The sequence below is a fragment of the Aphelocoma coerulescens genome, chromosome 1 (genome assembly GCF_041296385.1).
Source record: "Aphelocoma coerulescens isolate FSJ_1873_10779 chromosome 1, UR_Acoe_1.0, whole genome shotgun sequence".
Lineage (NCBI taxonomy): Eukaryota > Metazoa > Chordata > Aves > Passeriformes > Corvidae > Aphelocoma > Aphelocoma coerulescens.
Genome location: NC_091013.1, coordinates 30,590,211 through 30,610,274, shown reverse-complemented (window position 1 = coordinate 30,610,274; position 20,064 = coordinate 30,590,211). Strand labels below are relative to the sequence as shown.

Below are 20,064 nucleotides of genomic sequence, written 5' to 3'. Positions count from 1 at the left end.
CAGGGGTGCCACCCTGTTGAATGCTGGCAATTTTTATTTCAATAAGCACTTCTTGTTATCTCTACGAATCCATGAGTCATTTTCAGTGGACTAGGAAAACCAGAAAAAAAAAAATCCCTGGCAATATTCTTCAGTGATCCATTCAGGTGGCTAAAGCTTTTACAAATGTCCCCTCACAGCTAACAGGACACTGGTAAATAGCTTGTGTGCAGAAGAATGAAGATGGTGTTTTGCTGGGTCGCAAGAGCCTTGGCCGTCAATGGAGAATTGCCACCATCCACCTCTTCCTTGCCCAGGTGCTCGGCTCCATCTTGGTGCCAGCTTTGGGGCTCTCTGGGTCATGTCACCATTCCGACCAGATGGAAACACAGAGCTATTTCTTGTTAGTGCTTTGGCCCAAAACCAGTTGGGCCACAAGGGAGAAATGGGCCTACGTGGTTGGGAAGATGTTTGATCACTGTAGAGCAGCAGCCCCAGTTCATCTGCCAGTGCCACTCACCAGCCATGTGTTCTTTTTCACCATGCCTTTCTGGAAGAGATGAGAAACAAAGGCCCAAGGAGAGCTTAGAAGACCTGCTGATGGTCATATTCTAACAAACCCAGATTTTCTCACAACTTTTGCTAGAATGTTGTACCAAAATATCCAAAAAATGACTTGTATGCTATATTCCTTTGGATAATCCTGTGCTTTAATGGACAGCTTGGCCCCATAGGCACTGTGACCCACTTCTAGAGCAAAGGAATGTGTTTTGGAAAGCAGGAAAAATGTTCTGTCATGGCCATTGATCCTTACATTCTGTAGTTGTTCCCTGAGGATCTCCACAAGAATAAGTGTTCCATTTTTATCTGTCTTGCAGATCTTTTAAGAGAGGCTGAAGGCTTGCTAGTACTGTGCACAGTACCACTTCAGAGCCAGAGCAGAGAACATCCTTCAGATCAGCACAGTTAATCTGTGTTCTTCACAGTCCAGGCAAGAGTAGTGGTGGCTCCTTCCAATACAACTAGCTCCAACAGGAGGATCCTTAAAAGAATGTTTAAAAGGATGCTCTGTCCACCTTCAGTTATGGCAAAGACTTTAGGAAATGTGGCTCTGGAGCAAGAAGGACCACGTGCAATTCCATCTGCATAAATGTCAGAGGCTTCACTCCCTTGGAGATCCTGGATATATCTGCTCATGTCTGGTCACTCCTTTCTCCTCACTTTACTCTTAACATCTCTTCTTTTTTTTTTTACCCCATCTGCCAGCAACAGGACAAATCTCCTTTTGTATGGAGAGCAGCTGCTGCTTCCCTACCACCAACCCATCACCCACAGAACCTTTTCCATCCTAAATGATTCCATGCTTCTATATAGCTCTTCTTTCACTAGCAACTGAAGGCTAGTATCAGAACAGTGGTTCTCCCCACAAACTTCCTACCTGCCCTCCCAGACAGTTTCCCCATGAAGCATCATCCCTAGCATCCTGTACTTGGCTTGCCTAAATGCTGCAACTCTTTAACTGGAAGACACACTTCTGGCATTCCTGGGCAGTGAGTTACAGTCATCTTGGCAGCTGCCCTCTGCCCCTGTGTATTGCAATACCTCAAGATGATGCCAACAGGCCCTGGGCTGCATTAGGAGGAGGGTCACCAGCAGGTTGAGGGAGGCGATTATTCCCATCTGTTCAGCACTGGTAGACAGACACATATGGGGTTCTGGGTCCAGTTCTCAGCTCCCCAGTACAACACAGACAGGAACTTGCTGCAGCGAGTCAGTGAAGGGCCGTGAAGGTGATGAAAGGACTGGAGTGTCTGATGAGATGCTGAGAGAGCTGGGATTGTTCACCCTGGAAAAGAGAAGGCTCAGGGGGATCTGACCCTTGTGTATGACTACCCAATTGGGTGACTAAAGAAGATGAAGTCAGACTTTAAGTGGTGTCCAGTTAAAGGACAAGAGGCAATGGCAGAAATGGTGTCACATTCCACTGTGGGGAACTGCAGAGAGTTCTTTTAAAAATGGATGGTCAGGAACGAAATTAAGCCAAACGAGGCCAATGTTGTAATCTGACAAACTGTTTATTGATAACAAAAATGAGAAGGAAAAGGAGTTGCCCAAACGAAAAATGGCTAGAAGAGACAGAAAAGAAGAAAGGAAAATGGAAAAGGAATGGGGGAGAGAGAGGACAGCGAGAAAAGGAGAGCGTTACCCCCATCGAGGCAGGGCAGCGCTGTCGGTGCCCAGGCAGGGGTGTGTGCACGCTGCCTACCTGGGGCCGGGCCGGCTCTGACCGAGCCCACGCGGCTCCCGGCGGGGCGCGGCTCCCGCGGCGACAGCACCGGGCACGCGGTGAGTGGGTGCTCGGACGGGAGGAGCAGGACCCTGGGCAGGGTCGCAGCAACCGGCTGGATCGGGGCGGCACGGCGGGCAGTGTCGGCTGGATCAGGACACAGGGTTGGAAGCAGGCAGCCCAGGCAAGGACGCGGGGCGAGGTGGCAAGGCGGCAGTCAGGGGCACAGGGAGGCAGGACAGGTGTGAGGATGAGCTAGTGAGGGCAGGAGGCCCAGAAGGCAGGCTGGGACCAGGGCAAAGGAGGGAGCGAGCAGAAACACCACGTAGCAATGACCAACAGCGAGTAGCAGCGACTTGTGATGCAGTCAGTTTTTATAGCCCCCAGCCCCTCCCAAAGTCTGCCCATTAACAGGGAACCATTGGCCCAGTCCAACCTTCCTGTGCCGTCCATTGGTAGAGACCTCTTCACGACCTGATTGGAGAAGCCCCTCCACAGTTTCTCTTGCTGCCTGCCTGGGGTATGCCAGGCAAGTCCTTCCAGAGACAAGGCTTCTTTTAGTTGTCTCCTGCATGTGGCACATGTGCACCCCTGCTCCACATGACTCTGACAATTATTGTTGAGGCATAACAAAACTGAATTGTCTCCTCACAAATGGAAATACAAGAAATAACCATTTCAGCATTAACCCCTGCGCCCCTCCTCCACTTCTCTACAAGAAGGGTGACCACCCAGACAGGTTGTGGAGTCTCCATCCTTGGAAATACTCAAAATCTGACTGTACCCATTCCTAAGCAACCTGAACTAGCTGACTCTTCTCTGACCAGGTGTCAGACTAGAAAATTCCCAGAGGCACCTGCATCCCAGCCTTAACCATTCCTATTTGCTGATTCTCACATCTTGTAGCCAAGCCCACTACCCTTATCCTTTACCATCTTGATGAAGTGTTGTTTGGCACTGCTGGGTGAAGGAACAAATTCGCTCTTCTGCAACAGATACTCAGAGACACCTGAGCAGCAGTCAAATGCACAGCTGATATGGGGAGTAGATGAGAAAAAAGGTCTTTCCATAAGGTATTAAGTCCAGACAAGGGAATTCATCCCATCTAACTCTGGACATTTGCAGTGTAACCATTTATGCCTGAGTAATGTATCTAGACTCCCTTTTGAGTCAACACAGAGAAATAGGCATTTCTAGAAAGTGACTCATATGACCTATTTCACATGAGATGAATCATGGCCAAGAGCTGCCTTTCTTTCTTTCCTGGCTACCATGAAGAGATCAAGGAGTGAAGAGGTCAAGTCTGGACTTCTATACTGTAGACATCTTACAGCACTTAGGAGGATTCCCACCTCTGATACTCGTGCAGAAGTCTGTTATTGCCTAGAGTAAATTTTTACACGCCATAAAATGCAGTCAAATTTGATGAATGTCTCTGCCTACAAAGAGGACTAAACAAACAGACAACTTGAAAAGGACAGGCAAACCCCAGAGCACTGCAGATTAAAAGTTCATACAAGTAATCTAGGGGCTGGATGGAATCCTATTGTTTTATTCCAAGACTGAGTATTTTAGGGGTACAGGTCAAGGCCACTTTGAGTAATGGGACCTCATCTAGTACATTGGACCAAAGTCAAGGGCCCTAAACCCAACCTTAGAGATTCCTTGTGGCTGGGCTCCTCAGAGACCAGAGGAGTCTAGCAAACTGCTTATTTGATCAGTCCATGCTACTGTCTCTGGGTTGGACAGAAGAGGACTGTGGACAAGATGGCTTGGTAAGTCCATATCTTAGATAATTCTTTGTAATTTTTAGTTCAGATTTCTTCGCATACATCCATCAACAGGATCTTACCAGGGACTGTTGACTGAACTTTCTTTCTCACAAGCATTCCTTGGCCTGCAGTGGCAAGCAGCAAGGAGATAATGTGTGTCCTTGGCAGTGACAGGCCCTAGGCTGGGTAAAATGCTTGAAGGGCATGGCAAGAAGACATGACCTGTCTTGTTTTTGGTTTTTTTTTGAAATATGATGAGGCAACACATCATAAAACTGTTTTCCCTTTTTGCACTGTCTGGCACACATCTGGACAGCATCTGGACAGAAGACTGATCAGACTTGGCAGAGGTGGTTTGGCTATGCAGCCTGATGCCTCCATGCACTACAGGAAGCCAGACTGCATTAACACACTGTGGTGGTGCTATGGGTACTGGGGTGCAGCGTGGTCCTGGGTGCCTCAGACAGTCAGCCTAGGAGCTTGACTCTAATGTTGCACCAAGGGTTCTGGGAAAAGGAAGTATAGCTCCAGATTTCATCAGGCAAGTGATCTTTGGGCAAGATGCTTAGCCCCAGGATTTTTCAAGGGAAGCCACAACTTCTAGATAGATGTCTCATTTTGGGATGTTAACATTGTAGAAAAAGAAAGGATTGAGAAAGAGTATGTAAGGTCAAGTGCCAAGAAAAATAACATGCAAAGTGTGAATGAAAATAGCTCATCTCAAATTAGGTACCTCAAATCCCAACTTAATTCCTGGTTATAAAGGAACTTGTGACCTCAAATTTCTCAGTACTTTGAAAGACAATAATGTGTTGTATTTTTTTCTGAAGTGCTCAGAGATGTTAGACAGCTATATAAAATTCAGGTGTTATTAAGTGTAGGTATTAGCTGTTGTCCTGTAAATTGTAGTATTCAAACATGTTGGAAACTGCTGTGGGATGCAGGGAAAAGGTTGATATTTAAATATAATTTTACACCTTGACAGTGTAAAATTTCATCATCAAAAATCATAAAGTGTTTCTGTCCTATGTTATTATGGTGGTGAGAGGAAAGTGACTACCTATAACAAAATGCTTGAAAATACCTGGTGCTAAGGTTAGTGGCCCTTATTTAAAACTCAGTAACTTTACTCATTTGGTATTGCCTTTTCAACAGTATGAAAGTACAATTTGTCTTCCAGCTGAGCCGAGTGAACAACAAGACAGGGCCTTTTTATCTCTGCTGCACAGGTGTCCATCTTGGTGGAGATGTGTGATCTCCACCACTTCTTGCAGTGATGTAATTCCATGTAGGTCAAGAACAGTCCAGCTCCAGAGGTTTTAACCCCCAACCTTGTCAAAATTCATGTACAAGGGAAAACTATTTCGGTGAGCTTACATTCATCCTCAGTGAGCTGAATTTCAGATCCCAGCATCAGTGTAAAGATAGGTTTGCTTTCCTGGATGAAATCAAGGACTTGATCAGGCAGGGAGCTGCAGGCAGGGTTTGAGTACATCTGGCAGCGTCTTGGGGAATTCTGCAAAGCCTCTTGCCAAGTACTTAGAATCTGATCTGGGGGAACGCCCTTATTCACATTTGCATGCCATCCTACCACCTTTAGTACTTGAGCTGTCTTCTGACCTGGGACTTCCTTCTGTGGTGTATGCCTTCATCTCATCACTTCTCCCTATGCACTTACACCTAGTTCAAATAACGGCTCCAGGCTGGGCTTGGGAAAGGAGGGAACAACAATGATCAAAGCAGTAGAAAAAGTTTTCAAAGTGCAGTTGGGAAATCATGTGTTGTTTCCCTTTTCTTTGTATAAATTTTCCTGCTTTTTCCATTACATGGCTAATTGAGCCAAGGCCAAATTGCCTATTTAGCACTGCCTAACAACATCCTTGTTTCTGATGATGACTACATATAGTAAAAACACCAGTCTTAAATGGGAGAAGTTGGTCATCAGGGCTTCCATGCAGTTTCAGAAGCAGAGCTACCCTAATTCACAGCAGTTAAATATCTGTCCCCTTGACTTCACTTTGCTAGTTAAATGGGTAAATAGTTTCCAAAGCATGCACAACTGCATTGAAAATCTTAAAAACTGGCATTGTGTGAAAAAGCATTGCCTGGCTGCAAGGGATTCATCACACCAGCCTGAGATGTCTTCAGCACAGGCTTCAGCCTCCAAACTAACCATGACTTCTTCATGGTCACTGCTAAGATACCATTCCTCTGTGCCACTTCATTGTTTGTTTCATGATGAGAGGAACATGAAGGTCCATCCTGGAGGTGCTCACTTCTTTAAATGGACAGGTGAAGCCCACATGTTTTAACTGAAGAAACAGCTCTCTGTGTACCCTCTATATTCAGTGTTTCTGTTATGACCAGAAGACCCCTAAGATGTCCACATTTCAGAAGAAAAAGTAATTACATTGATTAGGAGTTCTTCACTAACAGTTACACTAAGGGACTTTACCAAACTGCTGTGTCACAGTAGCCCTGATATTTGGCTTACTTAAAACCAGATCACAGAGGGTAAATGTATCACACAGAAGAGCCCCCTGTTAAATTAGCAAGATCTAGAAATAGACAGAAAATGCCTCTGAAAGCCAAACTGTAGCTAAACTACTTTGCCTTCTATCAAACTGCAGCAATACCCCATAACATTCAACATTTTACTGTATTTTGATGACAACATTTTGTTTAAGAAACAACACCTGGAGGATTATCCTGTGTCAGTCAGCAGCCCTTTCCATTTCAGCCAGCGATTATGACCAGTGGGTGTCTTTGTTTTCAAATTATACATTCTAGGATGATATCAGCCTAGAGGCTTTTTCCCTTCCCTTGGACCTTTCCTTGGTATTTCTATTGACATGTCAGCAGCAGCCCCATGAGATCTTGGCTTTGCTGTTGGAAGTAACTTAGGAAGTTGCCAATAGCATTTCACCATTTCACTTGTGCCTCTTGGTGATGCCACTGCCAGGCATCAGAACTGATTCACTCTTTCTGGGGAGTGTTGTTTTTCAGCTGACATGAGGCTTAGCCCTGCAAATCTTTGTTCTGGCAATAGGAGTTGCCTATGGAGAGGTGTGAAGCCAGGTACAGGGTACCAGGGAAGGGAGTAGAGGGAACATTTTAAGTTAGTTTCACTGACAAAGCCAGAGTTTCCTGAAATTATGGCCTCTGTGGACCTCATGCTGTATAAAATAAAAGGGAAACTTAAACAAATTAAGCCTCCATATTAATGGTGGAAATTCTTATGTGGTTCTAAATTTCCTTCAACAGCTCTGGGGTTTTAATTTTTCATTTGAAAGGACAGTTAATTCTCACCTAAGCTTTTTTTTCCCCTTTCTTTTTCATTTTTGTGCTAATTCACTCTTAATTTTAAAGCTACTTTCAAAACACAACTCTACTCATTGTAAAATGTAACACAAAATGAAAATCCCTTCAACATTCAAATAAAAGTGACTTGGAAACTTAAGAAAGCTTTCAAAGGGCAGACTTCAGTAGCTTTAATGTTTGTTTAAAATATATGCTCTACACTTTAATTTCAACTTCTATAATTTACCTCACTTAAGTCACAGCTCTCAAAGATTTATGAATTCACAGGGAGCTTGCACAATGCATGAAGTTCAACACGGGGATCAATTTGCAGAATTAAAGATGGCTGTACTCAGACCAGGGGCACTGCAGGAGTTCATGCTCTCACAGATTTCTTGCAGAAGCCCACTGTTCATAGAAGTGCATTGGCTTCATTCTGGGGACACAATGACTTCTGTACCAGCTCAGGCCATGTTAAAAGTTGGTTATTACCAGATCTGTGAACTTTTTTGGATCAGCTTGCTCTGCATCAGATGCAGACACAGAACACCATCTTTCCATTCAGCCCAAGTATAGAGAAATATTTCTGTGCTAGCTTTATGCCTTTTTTTACCAAGTTTAAGCTGACTTCAGTATCTTCTCCATTAGATGTTCTGTGACAAAGTGACTCCCTCAGAATTTTTTGAACACATTTGAATTGACAGAATAAGTTCATAAAGGTTCAGTGATTTGCATCACGTCGTCATGGCATTTCTGACTCATTATATGGCACATCAAGACTATGTTCAGGGTCATGTCAAAACGAGGCCCAAGTTCTTGAAAAGTGATCCCCACTGATCTACTCACGAGCCTGACAGGCTTGCAGACAACTTGAACTCTGTTTATATAAGCTGGGGAGCTCTGAAAGAACGACACAAACACACCTCCACACTCACTGCCTTTCTGCTTTCACCACACTGTGGACATGATGGAGCTGGATAAAACAAAATAAAATCTGAAAACAGGTGTTATTTCCAATAATTATCCATTTGGTCACATGGCTCTTGTAAGGACAGTGCAGTGACAGGAGCCAAAGAGCGGGAGGAAAGGCATAGGATACATGCCCATGTGCTTTGTGGGGAAGGCTTGGGAGATCCTTGCACAAGCACTGCCTGTAAATGCCTGCACAGCCACAGCCATCATCACGTTGGCAAAGCAACTTTTCTTATTCCAGGGCACAAATGCAGCATGAGCAGGTTGTCTCTCTCCTGAAGACACAGATCCCAGAAACTCTGGGTGAGCATCCCCAGGTGCCCTCGGGTGAGATAAAGCACATCAAGACAAATGTGAGGAGAGACAATACTCCCGGAGGAGTTCTGACTCAGATGGGGAGGAAAAGAGTTTGCTCATAGACTCTACAGATATGGCTCAGGGCCCTGTATGAGGTGAAATAAGTGTCACACTTGGGTCATGGGAAGATAGCTACAAGCCAGTTAGCTACAAGCAGAGATAGCCTGTGACAGCCAGTCACACTCAGTAATTGCGTGCTTTGTGTGACAGATAGCAGACCCAGAAACAGCTAGCTTGTTAAAACTTTAGAGCATGGGCAGTGTACAAAAATACACATGGGATCTTCTCAATTAGCCCAAGCATGCAACAGTATTTTTTACGCCAGGTTTGTACATCGTTGCCTGGTTTAAGTCTAGCTGCAGGACTGACAGCTCTCTGATATGAAGTGCAAGATTCTGGACTGTACTGTAAATTCAGTCTGGGTAGATCAATTAGGGATGTAGAGTCAGCGAAAGACTGTGGCAACATGAAATCACCCTTTCTTGTGTGCAGAAGCAGTCTCCTCACAGAGGCTGTGGCTCCATGGATGCAAATCCTGTGTGGGCATGTTCAGAGTCAGATTCAAAATGCCCCAGCTAGGTGATGCAAATTTCTGAACTTCACTCTGCTGGTTTAGATTTGTTCACAGATTTCTCTGGAAGCATGTTGCCCTGGCAAGCTTCCTACCATTTCAGCCATCAGCTTCTCATGTCCCATGACTCTAGATGGATCAGATACCATCTTTCTTCATCACATCCAGCATTAAAACATTACATAAACATTGTATTATGTTATTTTCATAAGAACATTGTCATATGTTCATTTGTGATCTGGATCAAGTTAGAACTGCTGGGTACTCCAGTACTGCACAAGTGTGATATTAATTATTATAGGACGAAGGTTAACTTTTCCCTTTAGGCTATACTGCATTGCCATTTGAGGTAACTCTTCCCAAAATGACTTTTAGGACATGGTTTTGTGGCACCTAGATCTCTGTGTAATCACAACTTGAGAAATTCCCGCTCTCACTAACTGCCCACCACTCATTTAAAGCAGGGTGTTAATAAGAGGTAAAGCAAAGCTTGCAAAAAAACAAAGATGGTGTATTCTTTTTTGCTAAGATCAGCCTAGCTACCTAACCACAATACAGGGAAGCTGTACTAGCACAGCTGAAAAAACAGCACAGATGTGGAGCCTGGCAGGGGATGGGGAAAGGTGGGTACCTCCAAAGTGCTGACAGTGCTGACAGTACTGTGCCTTCCCGCATGGCACTGAGCAGCTGTGGAAAGGGCTCTGACTCACTCTGCCACTCTTCCTGTGCTAGCAGGATTGCTATACTTAGGCAGCCCCTGTGTTTCAGGAGTTCTTTCAATCCAGTCCCCAAAATGCTAACAGAGGAAGCCAGCCAGGGGGTGGGCAGTGATGGCCTCAAAGAGTACAGCTGGTGGAAAGCTGCTCCTTTTTGGCCCTGTGCAACTTCGTGTCACCTACATCAACATCTCGTGCTTCCCCAAGCTTGGGTCCAGCTACATGCCTGAGCCTTGGCTGCGTGCTGGAATGAGGGAAACCCATCAGTCTGGGAGGCAGTGCAGTATCCTGAGGAGCGGGAAGCAACAGGATGTCACCAGCAGCAGTGTGTGTGCAACTGGGCAACCAGAGCTGCAGGAACATGTCCACCCCATATGATATTAAGATGTGGCATGAAAGAACCTGGGTGTGCCAGCAGTGATCACGCAGAGCAGCTCTCACATGGAGGTGTGAGGTGGTGGTGGAAACAGCAGAGGGGGAGAGGAGCCTAAGCTGTAGTGAGGCTGATGGTGTGGCATCCTTCTGTAACTGATCTGCTCCCAGTATGTGTTGTAATAAATAGCATGAGGAGAACAGTCTCCAGCCTTCCTCTGGTCTTGGGATCCCACTTGCAGCAGGAGATCTGGACTAGGCAAAGTCTCACTCAGCCCCACTCACTACCCTGTCCTCTGTTACTTGTCACCCTAGCTTGAGCCTCCCTCAGAGATTTTTTCACCCAAGGAGAGAACCATTTCCCTAGAGTATGATGGGGCACATGTTTAACACTTCACACTATAAAGGAGGTCAAAATCACTCCCATTTTCCACATAGAGAACTGGAGTGGAAGCAGGAAATGAGATGCCCCAAGGCTATGGGATGAATCAGTAGTAGAACAAAATGAAAATTCAGAACTTCCTGTCTCTTTACTCATCTCCTTGAATACTGTTGATGATTAAGCTCATAAAAAGTTAGTGCAGTTGGTGACCTCTACATCTCTGGTCAGTGATTAGGGCCCCAGCACATTAAAAGCGGAAAATTATAGAACAAAGACAATTTCAAAGAACTGGGAAAAAAATAGACGGCAAGGAATTTCTTTTGTGGCTGCAACATAAATGTTGGGTTCCCATTACTCCCACAGTGCCTCTTCCAGTAAGGAAGGAAGTTTCTCTAGTTCTACCCCTATGGGTCCACTGAGAGTTGAAATTGGCTTAAACCACAGCCACAACCAAGAGGCAATGCTATGGTTACACTTCCCGCCCTCCATTTAGTTTCTTCCCCCCTCCCCCCCTTCTGTTAATGCAACTATTCAAGGAGGCATATGATGAACCAGCCTGGGGAACTGATCAATAGTAGTATTAAAAGTTCTTTTCCTTTTGTGGGCTAGGTTTGCTATGACTCCTGGCTCACTACACAGCTGTAGGAATGCTTACACAAGGGATGAGGTGCCATTCAACAGGAATAAATGGCCAGAGAAAGGGAGGCTCAGAACCCTTCTTCCAGGGATGCTGAAACTGCTCAGGGAGCTACAATCCTCTGTTCCCTTCACTGCTATGAGCACAGTGAGCAGGTCTGGGTGCAACTGTGTCTGAGGGTGATGGAGAGCCGTACACACGGCCCACGTTTCTCTTGCTTTGTTCCCAAATGGATGGAGTGGACTCAGATTTTTTGATGCTTCTACTTAAGTTTGTCATTAGAAACACCATGTGTGCTCTGTGGGATGACTATCCACAGGGGTGAAATTACCTTTCCCTGCATTTAATCTTCATTATGATTTTTGATGGCTGTCTCACTCCTTCAGGATTGCTGGTTTCACTATGAGGAAGAGTTAAAACAGACCACTCATCTTCTTTCCAGTGGTTTCAAGTTTGTTCTTTTAACCTTTAGATTTTCCAAACTGGGTAAGTACACTGAGCTAGTGAAGAGCATGATGAACACGTGAACAGAGTGGCTTTGGCCGCAGCCAGAGGCACTTCTTCCTCAAGAAAGCAAGCCCTTCGTCCCTCCACTTGTGTAGGAAGGAAAAGGAAGGTGAGGCGTTGTGGTGCTTCACTCTGGGAACGAGCAGGAAGCTTTCTTGTGGCATTTACTGCTTTATGAAAACTATTTTTTCCCTAAAGTTAGGGGATGTGTTACTTTTCAAGGATTCGCAATCTTGTTGCTAGCACTTTTGCTTCTTTAGCAGGCTTTAGTATAATACTAAAACACACCAAAGAACTGAACTCACTGTAATAAAACACAAACTCAAGGCAGAGAGGGGACACTATGGTGGAGCCACATCAGAGGTTTGGTGAAATGATGTGTGTTAGTGAAAATGGGAATGGTGAAAATGTGTATTTGGGCTCAGATCCTCAGCTCTAAAAAACTTGGGCTGTACTTTTCAGAGGCACAAGAAAGTTGTTAGATATTGGGTTTGGAAAACTTGCCGTTCAGAGCTTGGGCTTGAAAATCTTTCAGCATCCAGAAACACGCAGCAACAGTCTCTGAGGTACTATTAACATTGCAGAAGAGGATTCTGGAGTTAAAACAGACATGTTCCACAGAAATGTCATATTCATACTCAACAACAGTGAAGAAAGGAAGGATCGTGAGGGGACTAGAAATAAGAACATCACTATGATGCTGTATGGGGAACCCAGCATGAACATGATATGGAAATCCACTTACCTGTCTTAAAAAAGAAGGCATTAGAAGCAGAACTGTTTCAATGAAGGGCAAATATGGAATGGTTTCCATTCATGGTATCACCAAAAAGACCAGAATTTGCTAGCTGGCAAAAACTGAGGGGAAAACACACCAGAAGTCTACAAAAAAAAAAAAAAGAATATAATGAAGGAAATGAATAGGAAATCACTGGTGTCTCTTCCCAAACAAGAACCAGCAGGTTGTTTTTTTTTTTCAATCTAGCACATGTTGGTTCAAAGCCAATGAACAAAGGTGATCTCCCCGTAACATGCTAGTTCAGCTTTGGAACTCCCTGCCAGAGGACACTGTTAAGAGCCAGAAGCATGTATGAATCCACAAAGTAAACAGGCAAATCTAATGAAGGGAAAACATCATCAAAAAATGTGAAATGCAGTGACAGAAAATGCTGCTAAAGAACTCCCTGAGCTGTAGAAAGCTGGTAGGATACCCCAGGAAATTACTGGATGGTTGAAGTATCCCTGTGATCTTCTCTCAGCATTTACTATTGGCTACATCTGGAGATGGACGCTGGGACAGGCGGGCAATGGATCTGTCCTAACAAGGCTTCTCTTATGCATAAAAAGGCTCAGTGAAATAAGCAACATAATGCAAACCAGGCTGATGATAATAAATCTTTGTGGAAATCCACTTCTCAAAACCTACCGCATCTCTAGACTTGACCTTACTCCTGTGCATGCACTCAGGCAGACACAGCACCGAATCCATTTGAAATTATTTGCCTTTTTCCTACTATAGGTTCCTATACAGAGAAAAAAATTTCCTCGTCTAGGTTGGAGTTTCCTTTCTTTTTATCTACACTTAAAGTGAAAATGAAGTATGCCATTAAACTGTTAGGGTAATTTATCCTTACACTTTCTGCTCAACAGGTTTGCTTTGTTTCAAAAGTGTGTTTCTGTGATACTTAAAGCTATGTATATTTAATTTTGTGGATAATTAGAAGAGAGAGGAAAACCCTGGTTCCCACAGGAAACATAACTCAACCTCCTGCAAGCATGTAACATTTTTGCCCTATCAGTGTGATAAAGAACTTCAATGAGAAACAAACCCTGCCAAGGTTTACACCTGTGTGCAACTGCCTGATGTGTCTTGTTCAAGTGAGGTTAATGAGGTTTTTCCACGATTCAAATTCTGCTGGAGGACTCTTCTGGGCGGGAAGGGGGTCTGAGACAACCCTGTTCGTCAGTAAATGATGTGCTAAAATGTAATGAGAGATGGGTCTAGTTCTGTGGGCCAGGATTTGGCTCTCTTTCTGTAAAGATCTCTTAATAGGACACCAGTTGTTTTTCCTGTGGGCCTGGGGTCTCGGGGCAGGGGGGAACTGTGACATTCTGCTGGTCATCTCACTGGGGATGGGAAGAGAAAATATCCCCACCCCACGGTGAACACCAGCCGTGACAGACCAACACTGGCCGCGCTGTCCCTCAGAGGCGCGGCGGGGGCTGCAGGGCCCGGTCCTTGCCCTGGGCGCGGGGCAGCGGCAGCGTGGGCCGGTCACTGCAGCCGGCGTGAGGCGGCCCTGCCGCGGACTCGCGTGGGGCTCCCGCCGGCGGGGCCCGGCGATGGTGGCGGCGGGGCAGGGCCGCCCTGGGTGCCCCCGCCCCGTGGGGCTATTGCTGCGCGGCTGGTTCTCTCCCCGCCCGCGCTCTCTCTCTCTCGCTCCCTCCCTCTCTCTTTCTCTCTCTCCCCGCGAGTTTACCCAGCAGTGCTCTGGTGCGGGCGCGTTTCCGCCGGTTTTTCCTGTCAGAGAAGGGAAGGGGGAGCTGTTTTCTCTCTCTCTCTCTCTCTCTTCGCTCGCAGTATATTTTCTCCTCCTCCTTCTCCTCCTCCTCCTCCTCCTCCTCCTCCCCGGCTATCTTTGTCTGGCTCGCAGCACCCCGTTCCAGCCCCGCGTCCCTGCCCCGCCGCCGCCGGGACGCGCAGCCCCTGCCCGCCGGTGCCCGGCGCCGTTTGATGCGAGGGCAGCGCCGCGGGAAGGGCTCGGAGGCGGCGGGGGCACCGCCGCGGCGCTGGGCGTGAGCCGCCCTCCCCATGCGAGAGCGGGGCCGCGGCTGCCACTGCCGGCTCCCGGCGTGAGCGCCGCCGGCCGGGCCGAGCCGTGCCGTGCCATGCCCGGGTGCGGGGCGCATCGTGAGGCTGCCAGAGGCTGCCGACACCGGCGCCGCTCCTGCCGCCGCCGCCGCGACATGGTGTGAGCCCGCTGCCGCCGGGGACGCGCGGGCACCCACCGACTCACCCGCTCACCCACCGACCGGCCGGCCGGGATCCTCGGGGGGATCCAGCCCCGCACTGCAGCGCGGGGAGACGGACGGACAGACAAACCGCAGCACCCCTTCTCCTTCCTCCTTCCTCCTTCCCTTCCTTCACCTCCCTTTCCCCCCCTCTTCCTCCCACCATCCATCTATCTATCCATCATCCCCCCCGCCAACCCCTCCCAGTGCTGAAGAGTTTCAACCCGGCGGGGCTGGAGTGAAGGGAAGGGCGGAAGGGAGGAGAGGAGAGGAGCGGAGCTCCGCGCAATTCACAGCTGCTCCAGGGAGGGGGGAGCGGCCTCGCTATTATTTAACAGAGAAGAAAGAAAAATTTAAAGGAAAAAAAAAAGAAGAGACGGGAAAATGGCGAACGATTCTCCTGCAAAAAGTCTGGTGGATATCGACCTTTCCTCCCTGCGGGTGAGTGCCGGTGCCGGGGGCCGGGGCGGGGGCCCCCCGGGACCGGCGCGCCCCTTGCCGGGGCTGCGGGGTCAGCGGGGTGGGAGCGGCCGGGCCCGGGCCCGGTGCCGGGGCGCGGGGGGCCGCGGCCGCGTGAGGGGAGCCCTCCCGCGGGGGCGGGCGGGGGGACCGCGGCCCTGGGCTGCTTTTCCTTTGTTTGCATGTATTGGCATGTGCGTGGAAAAACAGGGCGCAACAGCTGCACGCCGCCAGCAGCCGGGTTCGCTGGCTGGGCTCTGCCAGCAGGCATCGCCTGACAAAAATGTAACCCCGCTTCTCTTCTCCCCTTTCCTCCCCCGCCCCCTCTGCCCCTTCCTCCCCCTAGGACCCCGCTGGGATTTTTGAGCTGGTGGAAGTGGTTGGCAATGGCACGTACGGGCAAGTCTACAAGGTTTGTGTCTTCTCCTTTTATTGTTGCCGATTTTCCAGAGGGTACCCGGTGCCTGCGCCGGGCTGAGCACACGGCTGAAGGCGAGCCACCCGCACTGGCAACCGGAACAGTGAGGGGTGGTAGAAGTGTTGCCCTTGTCATTGTCACTGGCCTTGTCAAGTTTGTCAGCCTCTTGGCTTCTGCTTTTTCAGATGGGTACAAATTACTTTCCCAAGTACCCATCCTGAAATGATCAAATGCGCCTTTATTGTTCTTACTCCTTTCTGTGCTCTCTCCAGAGAAATGACCAAACCAAGTGGACGCTGTCAGAGTCTGGCTGGGTTATACAAATACGTCCGCAGGCTTATTCAGCTTTGCTGCTGAAAATCCTTATGGAAGTTGCTGCTGCAGTGACTTGAGACAAAGACATTGGCCTTAATTAAAATTGTCACCCGGTTTCCTTGTTGGAAAACCTTCAGAGTGTTGAAGCTATGGAGTTGGGGGCGAGTGCATCCGATGGGCTGTGCAGAGAAGAGGGGTGCAGAGTGACAATAATAAGTGACCGAAGCAGAGAAGCTTATTTTTTGAAAATCAGAATTCCCAGAATAACCTGTTTGACAAGTGTATGACTTTAAAAAATAGAAATCAGAGAGTGCCCATGTGGGTGTGAAACTAGTCTACTTTTTTTTTTTGTTGTTTTTTTCCCCTTTAGTGTGCAGTCCGTGGAACAAACAAATCTTGAGATTCCATGACTTTGCAGTGAGTGCTAGCTACCAGGTTGACTAATTATTCACACAGACTTAATACTTGGCTAAAGACTGAAGGCTCTAGCCTTAAACTGTAGAAATGCAAGATGTGTTTGGAGGGAGAAGGAGAGAGATGAAGATGCTTAGCTGCTTGTTTGGTTTTTTGGTTGCTTTTTGTTGTTGTTTTGTTTTTCTTTTTGCTTATAAACAAGGGAGTGTAATTGGTGAGTTTCCCTGATGGCAAGATACTGCTGCTTGCAGCTCCAGTAACTAAATAAAGCGCTTTGGTGCCTCTTCTGCAAATGAAACACATGTCAGTTTGTTTTGAGGGCGTGAACCTCAGCCTTTCTGATGGAGAATTAGTCTGCCTGCACAGTGTATGAGTTGCTTTTTTAGACTTGAGCTGGAATAGCCAGGCTGCTGCTGTTGGTATAAAGCTGGAAAAAAGGATGTGGCTCAAAAGGCCACAGGAGAGGGGGAAGATGAGTAAAAAGCTGCACTTTGACACAACCTCGACCATTTAATTTTTTTCTGCCATTTGAAAGGACACAAGTTAATTTTTTTCTGTAATCCATTTGCTCCTAGTGCTTGCATCATCTGCATCATCATTAAAAAAAAATTAATAGGGTGTGAATGTGTGACTTGAAACTCTCCTGTTAATTATTGCAATTTATTGCATTGTTTCCCAGTGTACTTGTTAATGCTTTTGAGTTAATGAGAAAGTTCTCCTTAGTTTAACAGTCTTGACAAAAGAAATTTAAAATTTTGTTTTCCTTAACTAAGGTAGAGCTCTCCTAGAGTATTTAGTATTAGAAATGAAACTGAGCATGTGCATTTATTGTCTTGGAAGAGCTGAACAAACACCGGATGTCTAAAGACACTGGTGTCTGTGATAATGGGGAGCAACAGGCAGTGTCCTTGCTTGCTATAGAGCCTGCTAGGCAGTATGGATTGACAGGTGTTTAAGTTTGGGTTGGCACTGCTTCTTCTTAGGCATTTATCCACATTTGTGTACATACACTGATAATGCGGACACCTAATAGGGCTGTATGTAAACAAATAATACCAAACCAAAAAACTTCCTTGCTGTGATAAGCATCTTTCTTTTTAAAATAATGAAGTTATGTAAAAAAAAAAAAGAAAAAAAGTTGTTGAAATAGTATTTAACTTTTCTTGGCCACTTTTTTTTGCTAGGAAAAATGCTCCAGGGACACCCAAAGATGAGACTGTATGTGTATGTTTTGAGGGCTTTCATAGGAACGGCATAACCGAGGGAAAAACGTGTTTACGGTGTGCTTGCTTGTTGCCTTCCGCTTTCCTCCTACCCAGCAACCACTTCTTGAAATCCCTCTTCCTGGATGGCTTTATTTCCCTTCCAAGCGGTCTGTCATCCCAAGGGGCTGGGGGTGGGGTGGAGGTTGCTTTTGAGGAGCCGAGCTCCGCGATGTAGTTTGATGTACTTCCACATTCGTGTACAGGCATCAGCGATGATGTCACCCGGGAGCGGGATTGGCTGGCTACCTGCCACTGCGGGGAGGACACGGAGGGAGCGGGAGAGGGCATGACGTTATCTCTTTGTCTAGCTCATACACCCGCCGATGATGCCGAAGGTCGTTTGCCTGCCTGGGGAGTCCGCTTTCCAGCAGCGGTGGGAAGGGGACTGCGCCAACCTGTTGAAAAGCAGAAAATAGTCCTGTTTCTCTCCTCTTTGCCTTAGCTGAGCTAGCTGGAAATAGCTCATCTATCTGGCTAGTGATATTTCTGTAGCTAGTTCTACCTTAGCTATTTATTTAGCTATATGTAGGTGTATAGATGTTTATATATGTATGAAATGTGAGGGCAGCCCTTGGATGTTTGGCACCTAAATGCAAGTGGAGTTACTCCTGCATTTTATGCATTAAATGGGTTGGCTTAGGTGGAGTGTTACTGTGGGCCTGGGACTTCAGTGGTAAGGTGTTAAAAATACTAAAGTTTTACGCTGCTGTGTTTGAATTGGGGTAATGGTTTTAAACTGGGAATAGGTTTAGATCAGACATTGGGGAAAAAATCCTTTACTGGGAGGGTGGTGAGGCACAGGGACAAGTTGCCCAGAAAAGTTGTGGATGCCCCATCCCTGAAAGTGTTCAAGGCTGGGTTGGATGAGGCTTTGTGCAACCTGGTCTAGTGGAAGGGGTCTCTGCCTGTGACAAAGGAACTAGATGATCTTTAAGATCACTTCCAAGCCAAACAGTTCTGTGATTCTATGATTCTTAAGTTTATAGAGTTTATATGAGTTTCATTTTCATAACCTTGCTTACACCTCTCCTGTGTGAAGGAACCTTGTGTGTCATGAGCAGCTTGTTACACAGTGGTGAATTGATTAAAAAAAAAAAAAAAAAAAAAAAGAAAAGAAAAGAGGTTCCCCAGCCCTGGGTAGCTAAAAGAAAGGGATGTTTTGGGGAAGCCTTTGCCCAGCACAGGGAAAGGGGTAACGGGGTTTGGCTCATTCGTCCTGGGGCCAAGCAGCGCTTCTCTGCTGCTCCTCGGAAATCCTGGGGAATGAGTGGTTTTCCCTTTCGTATTTCGTTCGAAACCCGAGAACGATGGCGTGGAAGTTGCACCGCTTAGATTAGTGAGAAAGCAAAGGGTTAAACGCTGCCAAGTACAGCCGGCGGCATTCCCTCCGAGCAGAGCCGGGGAGGACCGGGCGCAGAACCCTCTGGGTCGGTCGTTCTAACACTTTTAAGGAGTCCCACGGCAGTGCTGGAGTTGGGAGGGAGAAATTTCCCTTGAGTAGGCCGGTGTCCGCTGCCGGGAGCCGAGCGGCGTGTGCGGGCCGGCCCGGGCCGCGCCTGGGCCCGCGGCGGGCGGGGAGCCTCGGGCCGCCCCCCGGCCCGCTGCCAGCGCCGCTGTGCCCCCGTCAGGCGGGGCAGCCGCGCGGGAACCGGCACGGATCCTGGTGTTGGCCTGCACTTTTGCTTTCTGTGCTTGCTGCTGGCTTGTGGTGCGGCTGGGATGCAGCGTGGATATGCTGCCCATGTCCTTCCTTCCTTCCTGAGCCGAGTCCCGCTTCCGTGTAACTGGAACTTGTAGCCAGCTCACCAAGTTGCCTTAAGGGCTTTTTTTGATCTTTTGCAAGTAGTGGGAGAAGCATTTTTTGCATTGCTGAGGTTAGATTTTAGTATTTCACATCCAGCAGTAAGCTTAATATGAAATTTGGCTTGCACCAAAATGAGAACACTCCTGAAATTTGTCTCAAGATAAAATTTTTTATCTTTTTTGCAAGTCAGTGCTATTGAGCTTAAATATCTACATCATCCAAAGCCTGGTGGATGTTTGCTCCCCTTCTGGTTTTTTGGTTTTTTGTTTTTTTTTTTTTAATGCAAAAATTACCTGTGACCTAAAGGCAATTGGTTAATACTTTTGAGATTTTAAAATCTCTATCATCTGATCATTCATAGAGGCATAAAACTTTGTAATTTTTGAGCTATGTTAATTTGCTCAGTCACTTTCTCCTTTTCTTGTGTGTGTGTCTGTTTTTAAAGACATCTAACACTTTAAAATAACCATTGTGAGTGTGCTGTTATATCTCACAAATGGACATCGTAATTCTCTTGTGGCAGCA

The 20,064-nt window shown here is 46.9% G+C and overlaps 1 protein-coding gene across 9 annotated transcripts in view; it reads left to right on the top strand.

Annotated features, from left to right (window-relative positions):
• Nucleotides 1–14,976: 14,976 nt before the first annotated feature.
• The window catches only part of MAP4K4 (mitogen-activated protein kinase kinase kinase kinase 4), a 167,291-nt gene continuing 162,203 nt past the window's right edge, over nt 14,977–20,064 (top strand). For all 9 annotated transcript variants that reach the window (XM_069005685.1, XM_069005630.1, XM_069005675.1 and 6 more), the window contains exons 1-2: nt 14,977–15,305; nt 15,670–15,735. In XM_069005685.1, the coding sequence (XP_068861786.1) occupies nt 15,249–15,305; nt 15,670–15,735 (123 nt within the window). In that variant the 5' untranslated portion in view covers nt 14,977–15,248. The remainder of the gene's footprint in view (nt 15,306–15,669; nt 15,736–20,064) is intronic.